This window comes from Prionailurus bengalensis, chromosome B2, assembly GCF_016509475.1.
Source record: "Prionailurus bengalensis isolate Pbe53 chromosome B2, Fcat_Pben_1.1_paternal_pri, whole genome shotgun sequence".
NCBI lineage: Eukaryota > Metazoa > Chordata > Mammalia > Carnivora > Felidae > Prionailurus > Prionailurus bengalensis.
In genome coordinates, this window is record NC_057349.1 from 51,467,878 (window position 1) to 51,492,706 (window position 24,829).

The window sequence follows — 24,829 nt, forward strand, 5'->3', positions numbered from 1 at the left end:
GTCTTGACAACTCAACTCTGCCATTAGCTCACAGAGATAATATGTAAATAAATGAGCTTTATTTTTCCCATAAAACTTTATGAAACAGGCAGTGGGTCAAATTTAGCTTGAGTCATAGCCTGGATTATACTATAATCTCCGAGTCTCCTTAAGTGCTGAGATTTTGTGAGAAGATCAACCATTTCTATTCCTAACATCAAAGGACTGAAGTTTTCCCTAGAAGTATATCTTCATAAGATACTACCCTAGTTAATTGTCATTGTTGATGATGGATAATTTTGATCTTGTACTCTCTCTCCTAAGTACATTTCACATGATTGTGAACATCTTTACCTGTATTCTGTCAATATATTATATACAGGGCTTTCGTTCTTTTAGTACCCCAGCAGACCATTATGACCAGAGCATATCTGGGCACAACTGTGTTGTTATTTTCTTCTATACTCCTTTTTATAGGTCAAATTATGTGTGGTATTATACTTACAATATTTTCGCTTCCTGAAATATCAGGATAGGATAGGATAAGCAATATAGCAGCAACTCAGTAAATAGTATTGGTAAAATGATTAATTAATATTAGGAATACACAATCATCTCTGACATTTTCATGCAAAAAATATTTGATTTTTCACAAATCTCCATCTGCTTCTCCAAACTATGATAAAATTGGTAGTCCCGTGGCAGAACATATCAATAAAAGTATCTGGTCTTAGATTGAGTAAACCTGACTTGATTTAATTTTGCTTCAGTGGAAAATGAAGGGAGATGGGGAATGCCCTCATCTGATTTTGCTTTCCCGTACAATCTATTTTGTTTCATCTTTGAGCTAGCATTAATTAGTACCCCCTAAAGCTCTCTATCTTGTTCAACATTGCTATACTCACTAGGCCTGAGTATTTTTCTGAATGAAGTTACAAAGTGTCTCTGGTAGAACATTCATAAGGCAACAAAAGTCTGCTTATCTTTGCCTCATTCTTACTGTACTAATCTTCCAAATGTTTGTGTAAAGGGAGCTGAGAGTCTATCTATCTACAATCTCACCTTTAAAAACAAAATTCTATATCAAGAGTAGTCATATCATTGTTACTGGTTTGAGGCTCATCTGGTGGTTTTTTTATACTTATATCCTATCTGACTTTCATTTCCTTAATAAGAAGGGTTCCATATCAGGCTCTCTTATATATTTGTTCCCTGTTTTCCTCCTAAATTTCCTGTTCTAGTAGGATGTACTGCATTAAGATTTCTTTACACATTCACTGTCCAAAACTTTCTTTTTTATCTGTGTGGATCGGTAGTCACTAATACATAATTGGTCTGCCCAGAAAACATGAATTTGAATTCCTATTGTCAGTCTACTGGGCCCAGAATAGACTGGGCTGGGATCCCAGAAGTGGTAAATTGTCGGATGCATTGCAACATTTCAGTCTAGATGATTCTGCTACAGTGTATTACACCTACCATCAATATAAAATAAAACTTTTTTTTCCTTGTAACTCCAGATTCTTAGATGAATGTTGGATCTGCTTTAAAAAACTTGATTCTTGAACAGAGGTGATCTTGACATGTGAGTTAAGAGATAATATTCTCAGAGAAGAATTCCACAATCTTTAGAAAGGTTCTTTCACAATTTCTTTATATAATAAGCTTTCCTTGGTTCTTACAGTATTTTACCTGTCAGAAACCCTGAAAAGTCATGAATTTAAAGGTTAATATGCAGAATCACTGTAAGTAGAGAGAACTCAAAAGTAGATGAAGCCACTCTGTAATTACAGTCTTAGGCAATGACACGTTGACCTGATCATCAGGAACACATCTCTGTGCAATGTGAAGTGCACACATAACACCACTTTGGATGCACCTGTTCATTCAACATTGAAATCCTAGAGTTAATCTTGACTCTTTCTTCTCCCTATCAATACGAACTGGCCAACAAATTCCATCACGTTTTTAAACTTTTTGTTTAAATTCCAGTTGAGTTAACACACAGTGTACTATTATTTTCAGGTGTACAATTCAGTGATTCATCACTTACCTACAACACCCGGTGCTCGTCACAAGTGCCCTCCTTAATCCCCATCACCTATTTAATCTATCCTCCCCCACAACCCTGGCCCATCCCCTCTGTTTCTTCCCTATAGCTAAGAGTCTTGGTTTGCTTCTCTACTTTTTACCCCTATGTTCGTTTGTTTTGTTTCCTCAATTCCACATATGAGTGAAACCCTATGGTATTTGTCTTTCTCTGACTGACTTGTTTCACCTAGCATAATACTAATCCACCACTTTTATCTCCAAAATAGCTCTTGAATATGTGTCCTCCTGTTCATTCAATTCACTTCAATTCACTTGCTGCCAGTGTAGTTCAATTCACTTGCTCAACAAATATATATTTAGGGTTAACTCTGAATGTCAGTCACTGTTCTAGGTGTTGGAGATACAGGTGTTAAAAGAATGAACAATATTTCATTTATGGGTCTTATATTCTCATTCAGAATTTCATTATATCTTGCATTAATGACCAACATTCATCTAATGCTACGTTCCTTCCTCTGGAATCTATCTGCCATGCTAACACCACAGTTGTCTCTCTGAAAGAATATCTGGATAATGTCATTACCATATTAGAACGACTCTTGGCCCCAACTTTATAAATGCTAAGGTTGGTGGTTATGAGTTCTCATGATGGCCTGAGCTAAATGTGCTTTCCTAACTTGATCTCCTGCTGCTCCCTTCACTGTTCTCCAGTCCCACAGGACTAAGTGCTGCTCTTAGAATAGGCTAAGATGAAGTTTTGCTGGCTCTTGGTTGACTTTGCACTTACTGTGCCTAAAACTCTACACTTCCTTTTGTTCCTCAAGAATTTCTACTCAGTTCTGTGAAGGGAGCTGTCTTTGCCTTCTGCAGACAGCTAATTTCTATGACTGCAACCAATAGAAAAATAAAAATAAAACATGCTTTTATAAAAGCAGCAATTATGGATTCAAATGAATTTTGGGTTCAAATTTTTTTGTACTTATGTTTCATTTGCCTCTATTAGATATATTTCTCATTCCATACTGGAAGCCAATAGGTCTCAGACATCCTCAGGGAACGTGGTATGACAGCAGCCCGGATTTTTTCAAAACAAGCATTTTCCCAGGTGTCACTCAATTTTTAGAGAAAAGAAGTATCAATGGGTCTTAAATAATTGAAACAATCACTCTCATTAGATTGTCAGCTTCTTGAAGGCAACAGATATATCTTCTTTGTACTACACAATAGTTTGCTGAATAAAGGCAGAAATAAGTGGATGATGTACACAAGACACCCTGTGCTTTTTTTTTTGAAAGAGACATTTATAGGAATATACATATTACTTTAAGAAATTTGTACCTTCGGCTCTCTTAGTTACCATATCCAATATGACCACCACTGAATGTATGGCCCTCAAACAAAAAAATCAACCCAAACCAAGGGACAAACAACAACAGCACCAACAGCAACAGCAACAGCAACACTATGATTTAAAATCCTATTCAAAGTAGTTACAGTAGTTATTCAGATCCAATAATTTTAGTATCTAGAAATAGCTTAAAATATGGTTTTCAGAAAATGTTGTATTGATTAGCACAGTTATCTGAAAAGAACAAAATCCTTGTTAAAGAGAACATGTATAATGAAATTCATAACATTAGTACCTGAGCGATACAAAATTTTACATCATTCTTTAATGGGTTTTAAGTTTCACTCCACAGAATTTATGGTCTCTCCAGAAAGACTCTTGATATTAGGCAAAAAGTAGTATTTCCAGAGCTATCTAAAAGTGGGCAAATAAGATGAATACAACAGGAAGAGCTTAAATGATCACATGCTTGAAGTGAGAAATGTAAACATAGACTCACCATCCATTCTCAGGCATCCTCAACAAATGCAGTACAATAGTTGCCCAGATTTTTCTCAATAGTAGCATTTTTCCAGATGTCACTAAAGTTTGTGAGAAAAGAAGTATTAATGGGTCTCAAATAATTGGAACAATTTAACTTAATGGGGTAGAAAAATGCAAAAGAACAATCTGAAGTTCATGTGAAGTAGAAGTTTTTGAAGAAAAGCTACTATCAAGATCTTTGAAACTTGTGACCCTATTGTATAATTTGTTTTAAATTAGCAGGGTTAAGGAAACATTCTCAACAGATTAAGGTTATGGTCCTGGTCTAACTAAAATGTTTATGAATAGTCCTTAAAATGAAATTGTATAACTGAATAAAGAAGAGGATAAATAATTTAGAGTCTGTATGAATGTAATGAAGACCCTTATGTCTTCAAAGATAGCCATTGGTTTACAAGAGGATATCTGTGAAAATAAATACTATTTCTAGAAATTTCAGCCTACTGTATAATGGCAAGCCAAAGTCTAGTACCACAATTCAGAAATATAACTGTAACTATATACATATACATATATACAGAGAGAAAGAAAGAGAGAGAGGGAGGGAGGGAGAGAGACACACACACACACACACACACACAGAGAGAGAGAGAGAGAGAGAGAGAGAGAGAGAGAGAGATCGATGCCCTTCATAGACAAAGAAGAGAGGATCTCTCTCCTATAAATGAACAATATAAGTAGTCTTCTTGCTTTGTACCAATTAACCTTTATTTTTGTTTGGGTAAAGGTTTTAATTACATGAATTTGCTATGATAGCAGTGGGAATTCTCCTAGGGCAAAGTGATCTTTCCCAGCCTTTCAGAGGCCATGAGATATTTAGAAAACAACCCATAGGTGTATTTCTCTGTAATACCCCACTGCGACTTTATGGGTTGATTACCATCTTAGAAACTGTGTAAAAAAGATACAGGCAAGAAAAGATAACTGAAATTTGCAGTGCAAACATTAGGCCTGGTGATGGATGGACCTTGCTTGTCACTTGACATGGAGGCTGTAACATAGGGAACTGTACAATAGCTTCCTTGGTGAGGTGTGATATTTTCTCTTTATCTGAATTTTGCATAATGGTTAGTATCTTTTGTATATAATTTCCTTTCACAAGCATCCTAGTTTCTGAAACTCTGAAAGTCAGCGGCCTTCCTTTCTTCGTCCTCTCTCTCCTCTATTTCAAGACTTCATTTTCTTCTCTGTCCATTTGGAGACTGTTTGTAATACTCTGAATGTTGGCATTCTCTCTGAGCTACAAAAGTATTTCAACTAATGCCTGTAAAGTTGTAACAAGCAGTGGTGTTTCCTGAGGCGTATAGCAACCCCAAGACATTGATAGATTTGCAAAACAAGAATTATTGCTGTCTATTATATCATTGAAAATATTATTTAGATAATCTCAACAAAATGTAGGGAATGTATGAAAAACATGAGCCATTGAACAAAAGTTAAAATAGTCATTTGTATTTCTTAGATGTCTCCAAACTGAGGTAGTTTAACTTGAGTTTAGCCTGGGTGGCTCAGTCAGTTAAGCGTCCGACTCTTGATTTGTTTGGTGATACTAGAATAAGACAAACAATTACATTCTTAAGTGTCTTCTCCCTTGTGAGAAAATGTTCTGTTTCCTTAAATTTAGTCTCTGATCTGTTGGTAGTGGAATTATGTGTAGTTATCATTTTGCTGAATCTTAACCCCACGTACAGTTGTCGATTTTCTGTCCCCAGTGTCTCAGTAGTTCTCGGAGTGCGAAGGGGCATCGGAAATGGACTGGACAACAAACGCAGTACTCATCTTAGGGCGTATTATTCTTGTGTGTCTTTTTACCTCCCTCTGTCGAGGACTACTTTGTCTTCCCACGCACAGTCGTCAATGCGTTGGAGCCCAAGAAGTTAGAAAGATCTTCGAAAAGGGAAAGGACACATTTGGGGTATTCCCTTCTGAGTGGTATTTAGTGTGTTTTATGCAATATGTAGCTGTAGTGCAGTAGCCGTCTCTGGTTTTTAAATTTACCTGAATCCAGTGTGAGAGCTGAGCTTGGACAGATCTGAGTGACAGAGAATTATCCTTTCAATTATTCCTCCTGCCTTTTTTTTAATGTTTCTTTATTTATTTTTGAGAGACAGAGAGAGCACACGTGAGGGAGGGGCAGAGAGAGAGAGAGGGAGACACAGAATCCAAAGCAGACTCCAGGCTCCCAGCTGTCAGTGTGGGGCTCGAACTCACGAACCATGAGATCATGACTTGAGCCCAAGTAGGACACTTAACTGACTGAGCCACTCAGATGCCCCAACTCCTACTGTTTCTTGATCACGGCTTAATTGCTGGATCAAGCTTGTCCTGTCTGGATACCTCTTTTTTGCTTGGGCTTGCTTTCTTAGAAGGCTCTATCTTTCCTCAAACCAAAGTGCCCTGAACTTCTCACTGTATTTGGTGGAATCTCAGGTATGGGATTCCTCTCCTGCCTGTTTTATTTTGGACAGATACATCTTAGATGTCCTTAGATACATCTAATTTTTTCTTGTATTTTATGTAAATAGCTAAAGTAACTAGTAGCCGGAGCACCTGGAAGGAAGTTTGATTGAGGTAAATGCTTTCTGAAATTGTTAGGATAGTTATGATGAATGAGTAGAAAATGGGCAACTTGAAGTTCCAGATATGACCTACTCCTTGAAGTACGGAATGACCTTTGAAGATCTGGAGGCACTTATAATTTTCACTGGTGATAGATTTTTTAAAAATTTTTTTAACGTTTTATTTATTTTTGAGACAGAGAGAGACAGAGCATGAACGGGGGAGGGGCAGAGAGAGAGGGAGACACAGAATCGGAAACAGGCTCCAGGCTCTGAGCCATCAGCCCAGAGCCTGACGCGGGGCTCGAACTCACGGACCTGGAGATGGTGACCTGAGCTGAAGTCGGACGCCCAACTGACTGAGCCACCCAGGCGCCCCTGGTGATAGCTTTTTATACAAAAGTTACAAGGATGTAAATACAATTTTAAAACTCCAGAATAGGGGCACCTGAGTGGCTCAGTCAGTTAAGTGTCCGACTCTTCAGCTCAGGACATGATCTCATGGTTTGTGAATTCAGACCCTGCATTGGTCTCTGGGCTGACAGTGTGGAGCTTGCTTGAGATTCTGTCTTTCCCTCTCTCTGTGCCCCTCTCCTGCTTGTTCTCTATCTCTCTCTTAAAATAATTTAAAAATTTAAAAAATTAATTAAAAAAAACCCTGCAAAATGTTTTTCAGAATTAAACTAGCTTGAACTTACACATTAAACTGCCCAGAATATTTGAAACCTTAAACTATTCCAGTCTACTATCCCTGTATGTAGCAGAAAACCAAGAGAGAGATGGGGACCAGGGCAATGACCACTCCTAGCCTCGATCGGAAAAAAAATGAAGAAAAGTTGTTCTTCAGTGTTATCCCAACTTCCACATCATTTTTTCCGCTCCTTTTTTTGTGTCAAATGATCTAAATGCATTAATGTATTTTCTTGAATGCCATGATCTCCACCAAAAACCTGCCTTCTTAAGGCAATACCTCTGTGCTATGGTGCCATCATTGTATTCTGTACCCTATTAAAAACGGCTTTCTGGCAAATGGACATGTTGAAAATATTTGAATGGATGTGTATCTCTTCCAGATATAGGATACAGGGATTTAACTTTAAGGAACTCTGATGTTGAGATCTGGACTACTAGAGAGGGACTGGCAGGGCTGTATGCGGGCAGAATTGTAGTCTCCCAATCCATCACAGCACGTGAACGTGGTAGTCCACATGTTTCCTCCACATAACACTGTTGCTGTTCAGGACATGATGCAGTTGGGGACTGTATATTTATTAGAGAGAAACATTCATTAGAGAGAAATATAACATGAAGAAGAACATGGGATTTGGAGCCTGTGCTTAACACCTCCCACTTTGCGATATCAGACAAGTCTTGTTATGTCATTAGTAGACAGAACATGTTACTAACATCTCCATCACTGGATTTAGTCAAGAGAAAACATGAGATATTTGGGAAGTGTGGATTCTTTGTGGATTGTTACATGCCACACTGAAAATGGACCAGTACTAGGAGTAAAACATTGGCTTTCCATACCTACATGTGTGAACAGAAATTCCACATTAAGTACCTACCCATTTTATAAAATAATACACACATATACATATTTCATGAAAAATTCTTTTATGTAGGACATTCATCTGTATTTATATTATGCTTGTGGGCCGTCTTGGAGATTTTTAGTTTATGCCATTTAGAGTAGAGTTTCAGGGAGCTAGATGTGAAGGGGAGACATCTTTAAATACTTTAAAAACCTCCATGCCCCAGTTGTCCGACAGTTTATTTTCTTTGACAAATGAGTATGATTTTAAGCCATTTGGACAGAGAGGAGTATATTGTGAGCAAGCAAATAAGGTTATGGTAAAAATGAAAACTGTGCAGGCACATTTTTGTAGGACAATGATGGCACTTCCATAGTAAAACAAGGTGGAAACATTTTATCAAAATGCAAATCAAACATTTTTAACCATGTCAATATTTTTTATTATTATCTGTAGATGGGGCACACTGAAAGGGGCACAAGGACGGAAAGAAAAATTCTGGGTAGGTACCTCTTTCCAACTGCATTTCTACTGTGATGTGACTATTTTAGAATCATCTGTGTCTCTACCTCCTGGTTTGTGTTATTTAGTCACTCTAAGTTACAGTGATACTGTTTGTAATAATGGTATTTTCTCCAGCAGAAAATTCTTTATAATCATTTGTATTGAAGTAACAGTTTTCCTCAGTTCCTCTTATTTCACATTATAAAAGAAGAAAAAGTGTTTTTTCTTCAAAGCAAGAATCAACAGGAAAAGATTTTGTTTTGTTATCATCCATGTTAAAGTAATGGCTAGACTTCTATCATATGTCAGTTTTGTGTTCTCACATTTTTGCTATGGATGGTGCCTTTGTAATGTTAGTATCAATATTAGGTATTGATGTAAAGTATACATATTTCCCATAGTGGTAAAGTGCTTTATTTTTGCTTTTGCCAATTATAACAAATACATGTTCCTTCACTGAGAAACAATGTCTAGTATAAAAATTAATAGAAGGTTACATGCAAGAAACATTTTAAAGAGGACTGGAACATATTATCTCAAATATCCAATTAATTACAATGAACTTTGATGAATTGTTCCAGGTCCTTATATTATATGCATTTTAATTTTAATTTCTGCAAAAAGGCAGAAATAGAATGAATAGGTAATGGTAATTGTTATGAAATTTGAATTTGAATATATACAGTAGAGGGCATATTATAACTTATAGACCTAAATATTAGGAGTGATAGTCATCAGAGTGACTCATATGTGGTCACCTCTTAAATTTGTCTTATTGACAAATGGAAGTATTTTGCTTTTAAATAGAATGATGCTTCTTTGTATTTAAACTGAGATTTCTTGGAGCGCCTGGGTGGCTCAGTTAAGCATCTGACTCTTGATTTCGGTTCAGGTCATGATCTCATGATTGGTGAGTTTGAGCCCTGCATTGGGCTTTGTACTGACAGTGTGGAGCCTGTGTGGGATTCTCTCTTCCTCTCTCTCTCTCTCTCTCTCTCTCTCCCCCTCCCCTGCTCTTGCTCACGTGCTCTCTGTCTCAAAATAAATAAACTTAAAATAACCTGAACTTTCTTAAATATCATTATCTTCATGAAAATAAAGTTTTCAGTAGCCAATAATTAACATTAATGCTAAAGTAGCTAAAATTCATAATTTGTGAAAGGGGATATGTTGTTTGAATGCCTACAATTAAGTTTCTATATAGGATTACTACTAAATGAGTTTAAACAGTTATTCAGTATCATAATATCAGTATCATAATAATATAATATTTACAGGCAAAAACAAATAATTTGGTTAATGTATTGAATTCACAACAGTTTTTAGCATTTAGCACCTGATACACCTGATAGCTATTTGTGGAGTGAATATGAATGAAAGTGCAAACAAACAAACAAACAACTTTCTGTGACCCTCTCACCTTCAACCTCATGGAGATAGAGCCTCATGGATGGTGTACACATACATGCACATGCATGCACACACAGACACACACACACACAGACATACACAAATGTACATATACTCGCTCATTCTCATATATTCAACACATACATGCATGCCATCCTTTTAGATTACTTTTGTTGCAATTCCTATCAATTCTGAACTTACTAATCTAAAATGTTCTAAGAAAACTATTTCATGGGCATAAAATCAGGATTTCTTTCTGCTGTGACTCTTTTAGATAAATTGGTTAATATCAGTGGTAGGAATATAAGAATCAAATTTAAAAATTATCATATTTTATTAAATTGAACATTTTATTGAATTGAATTGAATTGAACTGAATTGAATATTTTCTCCACCTAACTGTATCCTCATCTTGGGCCAGTATTGTGTCTGCCTTACTAACTACTGTATCCAAAGGACAGAGCAGAGTGACTGGTACATAATGGGTATCTACGCAATGCTTGTTGCTTGACTGAATGAATAACATTGATGTATGCAATCAGGAAAAATTAGTCAGGTCACTAAAAGAGTTTTCATTTTACATAAAAATTAATATTTGGGTTAATTAAAATATGAAATTCTTATTTAGTACTACTGTTTTGCGAGAATTATGAAGGGTCTGAGATGTTATCCTACTTGAATTAAGAAACATGGGTCAGAAGAAAAGAGTACTTTACTGATGCTTACATCCAGATCAGTAGCCAGATGTCACCACATAAGTCCTCACATTTCAGTCTGGCAGTCATAAGAGGCAACAATATTTTTCCATACAAGTAGCAGCTGTTACCTCATAAATGAGGGACAGAGAACAATGGATTTTCTCCATTTATATAGTGGAGACAGGCAACCTCCTCCTTTCCTGCAAGGAACAAAAAAAAAATATTCTATTAAAATGGGAGGGAAAGGGCCCTATGTTCTTACCCTTTCCCTTAGGAATATAAATATGTCTTTGCAAGGGTCAGATAAATACAGATAATGTCTCCAAATGCTGAACTTCCTCCTTTTTTAACATGTAAAAACCAAGAGAGATAATGTTCCAGTACTCCTGGCACCATGGGGCTTAATTTAAGACCTTGTCTGGTCTCTGACTCTTTGGCCCTCTTGGGGAGATAAGAGAGGTTTTATTACCCTTTTGGATCAGATAAATTAACTAGACAAATGGCTACAGATCTAATTCTCATTGAATGTGAAGATAAAATATTTCTGACAGAAGTGAAAGCAAATATTCTGTGTCTCTATATCATATACACCCTTTGTGCACCAGTAGATTAGAGGGTTTTTTTGCAAGGGCACTGAGAAGTTCAGAAAAGTTTTATTGCCCCACAATTATATATGAACATTTTAAAATATTTACATGTAGGCCTATGATATAGTAAATTAAAAATTTAAAAAGTAGACGACTTCCACTACTGAGTAAAATTTAATACATAACAATAAGCCATATATACCACTAAATAAGTTGAAAATAGTATCAGAATTAATATTCCAAACCATATTTTTGTTTTATTTTTATATTTTTAAATATATGAAATTTATTGTCAAATTGGTTTCCATACAACACCCAGTGCTCATCCCAAAAGATGCCCTCTTCAATACCCATCACCCACCCTCTCCTCCCTCCCACCCCCCATCAGCCCTCAGTTTGTTCTCATTTTTTAAGTCTCTTATGCTTTGGCTCTCTCCCACTGTAACCTTTTTTTTTTTCCTTCCCCTCCCCCATGGGTTCCCGTTAAGTTTCTCAGGATCCACATAAGAGTGAAAACATAGAGAAAGATACCAAACCATATTTTTATAGAAACGAGAGAGCTGAATATGGGGACGATTTTCCATACTGTGAACATTCGGTAGGTCTGGGTTTAAGCTGAAGGTTACATTTCAAATAAGGAGGGGGAGAGAGAGAGAGAGAGAGAGAGACCTCTGGGAAATAGAAAATCCAGCTGAATTAGAATTTAGATGAACCCCAAACACAAAGCCATCTCTTTCCATGGAATATTTAATAAGTTGCTAGAACAGTGTGAGTAGCTAAGGAGGGGAATGAGAAGGCAGAGTGAAATCTGCAGCCTTGAAGATATTGTAGTAGGAGTCCCACTGGAAGAGAGCCTGAAACACACACATCATAGGCATAAACCCCAAATATAGGAAGAAAACCAGGAGTGGAATGAGTTTAACAAAAGCTTATCTCCAGCCCTGACCTGACTCAGTTTCTGCACAAATTGAGGTGATTAATTCCTCACCATATCTCTTTAGGAGAAGAAAGGGCTAAACTTCTTAGGAAAATAATACCCAGGTCAATCTATAATTATTAGGACAACATGTCCAGCTTACATTTAAAAATTCTGAAATATGTGAAGGAGAAAAATGTGACCAACAACTAAGGGGAAAAACTATCAATAGATAATACTTTAGATGTTGGCTGTAAAAGAGCCATTGTAAAAATCATTTTAAAAATATGGATGAAAGATGGAGACTTAAAAAAATTAATATTCATTTTTTGAGAGACAGAAAGACGGAGTGTGAGCAGTGGAGGGGTGGAGATAGAGGGAGACACAGAATCCAAAGAAGCCTCCAGTCTCCAAGCTGTCAGTGCAGAGCCCAACATGGGGCCCAAACTCACAAACCACAAGATCATGACCTGAGTTGAAGTCAGCTGCTTAACTGATTGAGCTATGCAGGTGCCCCATGAAAGATGGAGACTTTTAACAAAGGACTTAAATATATATTTATATTTATATAATATATATATATATATATATATATATATATATATAAATGAATTATTGAATTTGTGAGTGCAATGTTTGAAATTAAGAACTTGCTGGATGGGTTAAATGGCAAACAGAATTAGTGACCTTAAATAAAAGTCAATGAAATATGTAGTACACAGAGAAAAACAATGAAAGAACAAAATACAGAACAATGTGAATACAAAGGGTAGGACACAATCAACAGTTTAACAGACATGTAATTGTATTCTCAGAAGGATTAAGAGAGAGAGAGAAAGAGAGAGAGAGGGAGAGAATGAGTCAGAATCAATATTTATTTATTTATTTATTTATTTAAATTTTTTTAATGTTTATTTTTGAGACAGAGAGAGACAGAGCGTGAACAGGGGAGGGTCAGAGAGGGAGGGAGACATAGAATTGGAAACAAGCTCCAGGCTCTGAGCCATCAGCCCAGAGCCCGACGCGGGGCTCGAACTCACGGACCGCAAGATCATGACCTGAGCTGAAGTCGGACCCTTAACCGACTGAGCCACCCAGGCGCCCCGATATTTAAAAACTTAATAGCCAATAGTTTTCCAAAACTGAAGGACATGAACCCAAAAATTCAGAGAGCTCAATAAACTCCAGGAAGGAGAAATAAAAAAAAACAAAAAACAACAAAAAACAAAAAAAACTATGCCCAGGCATTTAATAATAAAACAATTGAAAGTAAATGATAAAAAGGAAAATTTAAAAATGGTAGAGCTTTTTAAATGATAGGTTAACCTCAGAAAAAATAGCCTAACTGATGGCTGGCTGGGGAAAGGATATCTTTAATAAATGATGTTGAGAAAAGTGTATTCACAAGCAAAAGAATGAAAGTGGACCCCTTTTTCACACCATTTACAAAAATTAACACAAAATGGGTTAAAGATTTAAGTGTAAGACCTGAAACTGTGAAGACAACAGGGAATCACTCCTTAACATTGATCTTTGCAATGACTTCCAGGATAGGACACCAAAAGCACAAGTGGCAAAAACAAAAATAAACAAGTGGATTGCATCAAACTAGAAAGCTTCCACACAGCAAGACAAAAACAAAACCAAAAGTAACAATAAAAGTCAACCTGGAATGGAGAAATTACTTGTAAATTATGTATTTGACAAGGGGTTGATATCCAAAATATTTAAGGAACTCATACAATTCAGTAGCAAGAAAACAAATAATGAGATTAAAAACAAGCAAAGAATCTGAATACGCTTAGTTCCAAAGAAGATATAAAAATGGCCAACAGGTACATGAAACGTGCTCAATAGCACTAGTCATTATGGAACTGTAAACCAAAACTACCATCAAATATCACTTCACACCATCAGAATGGCTAAAATCAACAACACAAGAAACAACAAATGTTAGTGAGGATGTGGAGAAACGGGAACCCTCTTGCACTGTTTGGTGGGAATTCAGACTGGTGCAGCTACTCGGGAAAACAGTATGGAGACTTCTCAAAAGTTAGAAATAGAACTACCCTGTGATCCAGCAATTACACTACTAGGTATTTACCTAAAGAATACAAAAATACTAATTCAAAGGGATACATGAACCCCAATGTTTGTAGCAGCATTATCTACAATAGCCAAATTATGGAAACAGCCCAGTGTCCATCAATAAACAGATAAAAAATATGTGCTATATATGTGTAATGGAATATTAACCATGAAAAAAGAATGAATTCTTGCCATTTGCTTTATAGCTAGAGAGTATTATGATAAGGAAAAAGTCAGCCAGAGAAAGACAAATACCATATCGTTTTACTCATGTGTAGAATTTAAAAAAGAAAACAAATGAGCAAAGGGGAAAAAGGGAGGGAGCAAACTAAGAAACAGACTCTTAACTATAGAGAACAAACTGATAGTTATCAGAGGGGAGGTGGATGGGGTGATGGGAAAATAGGTGATGGGGATTAAGGAGTGCACTTGTTGTGATGAGCACCGGGTGTTGTATCAAAGTGTTGAATCACTATATTGTATACCTGAAACTGATATTAAATTGTATGTTAACTAACTGGAATTTAAATGCAAACATTTAAAAAATTAACACCAAATCCTTCTCAAACTTTTTCAAAAATTTGAAGAGGAGGGAACCCTCTGCAACTCTTTTTACAAGGCCAGCATTACCCTGATACCAAAGCCAGAAAAGGTCACTACAAGAAAATAAAATATCCCTGATGAATAAAGATTCAAAAATCCCCTCCCTCCCCAAAATAGTACTAGCAAACTGAATTCAACAGTACATTAAAGTGATCATAATTGTGAACAAAAGGATTCATGCCTGGGGTGTAAGTATGGTTCGGCATAAGCAAATCAATAAGTGTGATACATTACATTAATAAAATGAAAGATAAAAATTATATGATCATCTCAATAGATATAGACAAAGCATTTAACAAAATTCACATTCTTTACTGATGAAAAAATCTCAAAAATTGGGTTTAGAAGGAATATACTTCAACATAATAAAGGCCATATGTGATAAACAGAGTAAATATCATATTCAATAGTGAAAGATTGAAAGCATTCACCCTATGATCAGGAACAAAACAAATATGTCCACTCTTATCCTATTCAAGATAGTACTGGAAGTCCTAGAAAGAGCAATTAGACAAGAGAAAGAAACAAAAGGCATCCAAATCAGAATAGAAGAAATAAACTGTCTCTCTTTGCAGATGATATGATCACATATATATATAATCCTAAAGACTCCATCAAAAAAACTATTAGAACTAATAAATCAACAAAGTGGCAGGATACAAAATCAACATAGAAAAATCAGTTGTATTTTTATATACTAATGGTGAACTATTCTAAAAAATGTTTCATTTATGATAAAATAAAAAATATGTATACTTAGTATGCATTTAACCAAGGATGTGAAAGATCTGTATAAAAAAATTATAAGAAATTGATAAAAGAAATTAAAGAAGACACAAATAATGAAATGATATCCCATGTTCATGGATCAAAAGAATTAATATTGTTAAAATGTCAATACTACCCAAAACCATCTATAAATTCAATGCAATCCCTATCAAATTTCCAATGAAAATTTTCACAAAAATGAAAAATATCCTAAAAGTTGTTTGGAGCCACAAGAGACTCTGAACTGCCAAAGTAATCCTGAGAAAGATTACTGGAGGCATCACAAATTTTGATTTCAAATTTTACTTCAAAATTTTAATAGTCAAAACAGTACATTACTGGCATAAGAATAGACACACGGACCAATAGAACAAGATCAAGAGCCCAGGAAAAAACCCACTTACATATAATCAACTAATAATCGACAAAAAGACCAAGAAGAGGCAATGGAGAAAGGATAGTCTTTTCAATAACTGGTATTGAGAAAGGTGTTTAACCATATGCAGAAGAATGGAATTGAAACCCTATTGTACTCCACTCATAAAAATGAACTCAAAATGGGTGAAAGACTTAAATGTAAGACTAGAAATTACAAAGATACAGGAAGAAAACACAGGGGAAAATCTCCTTGATGTTGATCCTTGCAAAGATTGTTTGGATATGACACCAAAGATGCAAAGATAAAAGCAAAAATCAACAAGTGGAACAAGGGCTTCTGCCTAGCAAAACAGTAAGTAAACTAAAAAGGCAACCAATGGGAGGAAACATTTGCAAACCATCTATCTGATATGGGGTTACTATCCAAAATATATTTATAGGAACTCATGCAACTTAATAGCAAAAACCACACATAATCCAACTAAAAATGGGCAAAAGACGTGAATAGACAATTTCTCCCTGAAATAATACAAATGGCCAATATATAGGTTAAAATGTATTCAATATCATTAGTCATCAGGGAAATGAAAATTAAAACCACAATGAAATGTTACTTCGCACCTGTTAGAATAACTAATATCAAAAAGACAGGAGAAAACAAGTGTTAGCGAGGATGTGGGGAAAAAGGGACACTCATGCACTGTTGATGGGAATGGAAATTGGTGTGGCCACTGTGGAACACAATCTGGAGTTCCCTCAGAAAATTAAAAAATAGAATTACCATATGATCCAGTGATCCCACTTTTGGGAATATATCCTTCAGGCCTTTTTCTGCTACATTTACTTATGGTCAACTAACTCCCTTCCAGTCTTCAGGTTAATCGTTATATATACTCCATTAATGTTTTTCACCCCCTACCCCAAACACTTATTCAGGCAAGCTCTAAACCCCAGGAGACATTCTGGACCTAGTCTAACTTTTTAGTTAATCTCATATTTTAAAATAAAAAATAAAAGTAGAAAGAAATTGTTTAATTCTTATTGAATTTACCTCCTGAATATTTCTCAAATACTTTCTCTATTTCTCTTCCTAGTCCTCCCGCCCCTGTCAAGACATCAGACTTACTGGCTAGTTTACGAGCTAGTCTCCCTGCCTCTTGTGTTTACCCTCTTAAATCCATCCTTCTCATAACACATGGAGTAATATCATCAAAATATAAATGTGTCCACCTTGCTCTCCTACTGGAAGCACCTTAAGACCTTGTCATCATTTTCACCATTATTTTCTCAGTATGTATTTCCTTAACTCCCTTTCAGCCTCATAACCCACCAGCCTGCTTCTGTTTTATGATCTAATTACAATAATTTCATTGCTTCATCTCAGGGCTTCATGCCGCTCCATGCTTTGCTGTTGTTTATGCTTTTACTGTTTTCCTTTACCTGAATCTCCTTTCCTCCTGTTTTTAATCTGGTTCATTTATTCCCAGGTTTTAATATGGATCACATATAGCACTTCTTCCATGGTGACTTTTCGGAACCACCCAAATAAATAAGATGCCCCTCAGCTGTCTTCAGTAGCACCCTGTGCATAGTTCTACCCGAGTACTCGGCTTATGTTGTTGTCCTTCATTAGTTTAGCTTAAACTCTCTGAACACAGAATAAGGTATTATTTATCTTTGTTCCCCTGGTGCCTAGCACGGAGCAAATCACATAGGAGACACTATAATTGCAGCTTGTCTGACATCTTTTGATATGGCATTACAAATACATGTTACCATTATACGCATGGGAACTGAGAGGTTTTATACCAATTCTAGTTATTGTGAACTTGAGTGTGCATGCGTATTAAAGTAACTGATAAATAACATAACTGTTTTATTCTTATTTAGAAAATATTTAGGCTCTTAATAATTGTGATCTATAATAAGTCAAAAGCATTTAAAGCTACATGAGTTCCTTGTGTTTTTATAGTCAGGATTAAATATCCAACTATGATATTCATCTCTCTCTCTCTCTCTCTCTCTCTCTCTCTTTTCTGCAGATTGCTGCCAATTCCTGGGGAAAGTCATGGGGAGAGAATGGCTATTTCAGGATTCTTCGAGGAGTAAATGAATCTGACATTGAAAAGTTGATTATCGCAGCTTGGGGCCAACTGACAAGTTCAGATGAACCATAACACATCATTAAATTTCCATAAGGCCGTGCACTTAAGTAACCCCTTAAATTGAAATTAAGCAAAGTAAGGTTCTCTGTGACAGTGGAATCTTTGTCTCTCCACATTGTTATTATAATGTGCCTATTTTCCTGTTTCACCCCAGGCTCCCTGCTTCTGCTTCCTTCATATCACTAAGTATATAAAAACACTAACAGAGGACAGCAGAGTAGCTAAATGGCTTTAAGTTTCTCTGGCTGTCTTTTTCTTTCTCTCAAGATAGTATTCTTTTTGACTTTGATAGTTCACAAAAGTGTAACAGTGCTTGTGTTAAAAGTCCATGGTATTCCTTTGTAGAAATGAAGTAGTTTCTGTCTTTAACAAATGAGGATTTCAGACCAACAAAAGCAATGGAAATACCAATTTACCATTTTCATGATTTTGTTTTCAGGCAAATAGTGCTGTCTTTATTCAAATCTTGCTGATAATTTGCCAAAAGCAATGGAAATAGATTAATTGTTTCTCTCAAAAAGCTAACATTTTGTTTCTTTTCATTTGTCTTAACCTAACTTGCAATCTTAACTAAAAAGGAAAGTAACTCTCCATAGGAAATAACTATTCTTGATGGTAGTTTACTCATTATACTGTGTAATGGCCTGTGCTCTAAAGAAGATGGTGTCTGGGAGGGAAAATTCACACCTCCTCTCTTGGTTCTTTTGGCTGGTGTACTAATTAAATTAAAAAGGACAGAGCAACAGAAAAACAAATGGAATTATGTATATACAGGGGCCCCATAAGAATATGAGACTCAAACAGGGGACTGAAGCAGGCAGCTTTTATACCTCTTAGACAATATAAATAAATAAATAAATGAATACATACATACATACATACATACCTACATACGTACATAAATTTCTGAAGAATTGACAAGACAAAGAAACCTAAGTTTGGGTACTAATTAGTGAAGAAACTAAACAGACCTTGTTTACATCATTTTCTCAGCCCTGAATATCCCATCCCTGGTGATCAGAATGTCTGTTTATTTCCTGGTTCAAGGAGGGTACTTTTCACATAGGAGATTAATTTGCTTTTTTCAGGGGGACAGAGAGGAGTGTCATTGTACTGGCTATTCTCAAACAACTTTAATTCAAAGTAATCTGTATGTCAAAGTGGCATATTCTGGCCTGAACCCCATCACTGGTTCTGGTTAAGTAATGGGAAATCTTAGAGGCTAACAATGGAAGTAGAGTGTTAACACACACACACACACACACACACACACACACACACACACTTTTAGAAGCCAGTACACTTTGTATAAGGTCTACTTAAAATGAGTTGCAAAGCTGTATTTGGAAATATAACATATTTACCCCTGAAAACAGCAACCTGATGCCATGAGTCAGAAAGAATAAATAGACTTTTATCACAACCATTTCACAGTTCAGTACTCGAGATTCTAAAAAGTAAGCTAAATTGGCACTAATTTGCATCTAATTTTTATTTTAGTTCTCTATAGTCAGAGAAACAAAAATAGCATCCTCATAACGGTTGGGAAAGGATAAAATCTTTTAATAATTCACTGGCATCTTAAATGGCAAACTCATAAATGAAAAAGCAAAGCTGATCAGTAAGTGAGCATGGCCAATTATTATTACAACGGTGGGCTATCCATGGTCTTCAACTTCTGGACACTCTGTCATCTGAATTTTCATTGTGGAACTTTTCTGTGCTTTTGTGGCCAAAGGTGTCTTGATTAGATAAGCCACACAAGTTGAAAATGTAAGGAAGCCGAGCGCAGAACGGTGAGTGTAGCTGCGGATTCTTTCTCCATTAATCATTGCAGCTTCATCAGAAGCAGTTCTATGCACTTAGTTCCCCCCTAGATTATACCCACAGGACTGATTCCCCTTGTTAGGATTGGCCAAATTTACCCCAGTGGGCTGAGAAATAATCTGGTTTTGTCTCAGTTTGGATTCCTCTAGAAGCAACCCCTGAGGCAAAGGTTTGAGTGCACATAATTTAGAGCAGGGAAGGGAACACTGAAGAGAGTGGGCAGTGATGTAGGATCACCGAAGGCAGACAACAAAGGCTATGTTACCAAGCAGATGGTACCACAGGTAATGTGTTCTGATCTCACCCAGGAAGGATGTGTGTTGGTTGAGCACTGCTCCACAAGGCCATGAATTTCCTGGTTGGTCTGGTCTGGCTGGTTGTGCAGTTAGGAAAAAAACCGACAGGCAAAGAGAAGCAGTTCTGGTGTTGGATGTCAGGCTGATGGCCACTGAAATGGCACAGGTGAGGTGATGTGTCTCTGCCACAGGGGTTAACACATTTTAAAACGTTCCTCAGATGATAAAGACTAAGGAAATAACAAATGACAATGCATTAAAATGCCAGATGACTAACCTCGCTAGTAAAAACACCTACAGGAGTGTGTTGATACAACCTTTTCCCTGTTAGGTAAATGGATAAAAGTTGTTGGAATTGATTTTCTCATTGTGGTTTGTGAGTCTAGATTATAGGCCTAGATTGTGCTGTTTTAGAATTTACCACCTTTCTGAGGATCCCAATTGATAATGAAATTAATCCCAGAGATTTGAAGAAAAAACAAAGAAAATATCACAATAGTAAGCCCCATAGGAAGACACAAGATATGTTTTTCCAGCAGTAAGACTAAGATCTAAAGAAGAGGCCAAGACTAGTTGGGACAGAAGTACACTGGTGAGACAAGGAAAATACTATTCCTGAGGTTTGTGGAATCAGTGTCGTTCTCTGAGTGATGCTTCTTCTCGTTTTTACAACTTAAAAATTTTTTTTAAAATGTTTATTTTTGAGAGAGAGAGAGAGAGAATGTGAGTGGGGCAGGAGCAGAGAGAGAGAGAGGGAGACACAGAATCTGAAGCAGTCTCCAGGCTCTGAGCTGTCAGCACAGAGCCCGATGCAGGGCTTGAACTCAACTGAACCATCCAGGGGCCCCTCATTTTTATAACTTTAAAGAGCATGTTTGGCTCTCTTTATTATCCAAAGGCCCTGAATCAACCTTCAGAAAATATGGTTGGCATAGTATTTCACCAATTCTTGGGACTATTTGCAGAATTGATTTGATTGATGACTGGATGGTTTCTCCTTTACTGTGGCTTTCTAGGCCCATGGGTATACCTACTTGCCTCAGCTTGGAATGAGCAATGAGAAAGACCTCATGTTTGGTGCATATTTGTATATGTACCAGCCTATTTGTATATATGTAGTCTTTTTGTTTTGTGTTAAGAGTATACGAGGGAAACATTGTTCATAAAGATTACTTAACTCATCCAGAACAATATATCTCAGATTGGATAACACTGTGAGCACTACGACCTGGCTTTCTTCCTGTTCAATCAGAAGTTTGTGCCATTTACACACTTTTTGTGGGTTCCAGTTGAAACTTGCTATTGTGTATAGTGTTTCCTGGAAAGAGAGGAGATTGTTCCAATATGGCACATTGAATTAAAACTTGCTCTCTCCACCCAGTTGAATAATGCTTTTTTCTTCGGGTGTCATTAGGAAACGTACTCAAGAAAGAAGTGGGAAAGACTTTGAAGATAGAGCACATGCCTTGTCCTGCTTTACAATGTTTGAGTCTTATCTCATTCTATTGTAAACAATGAGAAGGCTTCCCCAGGTTTTAAAATACATATTCACAAATTGTCTTAAGGCAGAAAATGAAAAAAGAAGCATAAAATAGAATTAAATTTGGTATTCACCTGAAAAGAAAGGAAACTTCTCGTGTTTTTAACAGAAGGAATATAGTGAAAGGAATTGGTTACATAGGCGATGGAGGAGCAGAGAAGACAATAGAGGATGGTGAACCAGTCCAAGATGAACAACAGTGGGAAGCTGTCATCATCCACCGAAGGAAGAAAGTGAAGCAGTGACTACTGGAATCTAGGGGCTGGTTTTCTTGCTGGCAAATGGAAACATGACTGACCAGTACGTTGGGAGGGGAAGTTATGAAAAGACATGGAATGGCCCATTTGCCACCTCAGACAGAAAGGAAGGGCGACGAACACTGAGGCATATCCCTTGCTCACACCTTCCAAACTGTCATCATTGCCTCTCACTGGCTGACGCTGCTGAAAGGTAACCGATACAGGAGGTTATGAAACTAAACTAAGCTGTCAGGGTTTACCAGATGCAGAAGAGAATAGAGTAAAGGCAAAGGACAAATAAGAAGATAAACACAAAAAATACATATTTGATTAGTTCCATATAGATATGGAAATTAAGATTACATAAAGAACAGTTTCCCAGTGATTGATTAGCTCATGAACTCAGTTCCTCTGTTAACACATGTATCTTAAGTACTGAAATACTTGATGCTACGTGCTGTTGTTGTTGTTGTTGTTGTTGTTAAACTCTTTGACCTCTAGGGAATATACTATATTCCCTATAGGGAAAAATTCCCATTTTCTTCCCAGTAATTTCTGGGGACTTTGTATGTTGTTTTAATGTCATTGCCTACGATTGTGGTAATCTGATCTCAAGACACTTATTTTTCTTTGGGTGGAAGTTGATTCCATTTTCAAAAGAAACAAAAAGGAGGAAAAAGTGAGTTTTATCTCACAAATTGCCATTTTATGAAATATTTCAAGAGAGAAAAGCATCAGTCTGTCAGGTGCCACCAAATCAGAAAGGGCACACAGACATTCCCTCCCCAGAAAAGTCAAGGAAGGTGGAAAAGAAAAAAAAAAGTCTAATACTACCAAGAATGGATGATTGAATGAAGGGAGAAAGCTTTTCTATCTTAAGCCATGAACAATATTGAACATCACTTTGCTACCATATCTGATAGAAATAATTAAAAAGTCATTGACAGGTATATCCAATAGAGGGGGATTTCTCCTGAGACACCACCAGTAAAACTCCCATTATTTAGAAAAAGAGTGGCTGGCAATACTCTTCCCTCTATCTTCTGTCCCCTCTCTGTAACCACCACCCCTGTAAAAACAAGCTGTTTTTGTTTCTTCTGAGATCGTAAGGGGAATAAGTGTCTGTCTAGTTGCATAGAATTTAAGATTCGCCTTGTATTATAGCCACCATTTTAAAGATTCACAGTTCACAGTCAGGCCACTGTAACGTCTGGCAAAGCAGTACCTGGATTCAGTCCTCATTCACCTTGGCCAGGTACTCTTCTGCAGTGACCAACAAGTATACTTATATACTCCACATATGACCACAGACTCAGGGACAGTTCCTGCCCTGTCTTATCTCACAAATGACTCTTTTCACAAAATGAACTTTGGCAGACACCGACCTAAATATAGTTTTGAATGATAAGTTCCACAATCAGCTTTTAGGGAGAAATTGGTATATCCTAATCTCTGAGTATTAATATGGCAGGAACATTTAAAAAAATTTTTTTAACATTTATTTATTTTTGAGACAGAGAGAGACAGAGCATGAGCAGGGGAGAGTCAGAGAGACAGAGGGAGACAGAGAATCTGAAGCAGGCTCCAGGCTCTGAGCTCTCAGCACAGAGCCCGACGCGGGGCTTGAACTCACGAACCGTGAGATCATGACCTGAGCCGAAGTCAGACGCTTAACCGACTGAGCCACCCAGGCACCCTGATGGAACATTTACCTTTTTCTACAAATCAGCTTTGGTGCTGCTGTCAGAAATCAGTCTTAGGCTGGGTGTACCTTAGGTCTGAGCCAGTCTGAAATGTCTTATGACAGTGCACTGGTATAGAAAGTCCAAGATTGTGGTGTATTAATATCACTAAAATATGTGAGAAAACTGTGCTTCAGTGAAGCGTGTTTTAAGGACAGCCCAAGATTCCAGTGATCCTTACAAAGATTTCCTACACTTACCCAGTGAAGGACAAAAATTATTGTCTGTGAGGGATACATCTCAAGAAGGTTATGAATGTCCAACTCTTTGTACTAGACCTCATTTGATAGTATGGTACAGAACCCTGAGTCCAACTAGCTTAGGCCAGAAAGGAATGACATTGACCTATGAAATGAAGGTGACCAAGAGGGGGATCTAGCTTTACACATGGTTGGTTCCAGGTGTTTAAATGATTCCATTAGCAATCTGTCTTTTTCTCAAGGTCTCAGCTCTGTTTGACTCCATATGGCTTCTTTCCAGGGACATTTCCTCTGCAGGGAAGTAAGATAGATGCTGGAAGCCCCCTGTCAACAAATTATAGTCATTGAGACTCAGTTTTTGAATCTTTAAAGTGGAGTTATAAATACTTATAACCCTTGCTGTCGTGAGCCGTAACTGAGAGTATGTGCAAAGCCATAATTGAGAGTATGAGAGTATTTTGTGTGATTCCTGTCATGGAGTCACTTGTAAATAGATGATAGCTATTATCATCACCAATCTCGTCATTACCTTTATGATAATTATGGTAGAAGGAATCTTACAATCTAAGCTACCAATAATTCCAATCCTCCGCTGTATAAGTTATAGATGATGATTTTTTTTTAGAGAGAATGGTATATAAATGGAATATAATGCTAATTTATATAGTGATGATTAAAAATGAGTTCTTTTCAGTTATCAGCATATGGCATCCTTCCCTTAGTTCAGCTTTGTACATGAGAGTTCTTACAAATCAAATAGCCATCAGGATACGGAGCACACATGGGGGAGGAGCTGAACGGGGGGTGCGGGGAGAGAGAGAGAATTTCAAGCAGACTCCACACTCAGTGC

At 36.8% G+C, this 24,829-nt stretch overlaps 1 protein-coding gene across 1 annotated transcript in view; it reads left to right on the forward strand.

The window, feature by feature from the left end:
- The window catches only part of TINAG (tubulointerstitial nephritis antigen), an 84,222-nt gene extending 65,562 nt beyond the window's left edge, over positions 1 to 18,660 (forward strand). Inside the window, exons 10-11 of the mRNA XM_043591668.1 lie at positions 8,475 to 8,520; positions 18,013 to 18,660. Of these exons, the coding sequence (XP_043447603.1) occupies positions 8,475 to 8,520; positions 18,013 to 18,147 (181 nt within the window). The 3' untranslated portion in view covers positions 18,148 to 18,660. The remainder of the gene's footprint in view (positions 1 to 8,474; positions 8,521 to 18,012) is intronic.
- Positions 18,661 to 24,829: the final 6,169 nt, after the last annotated feature.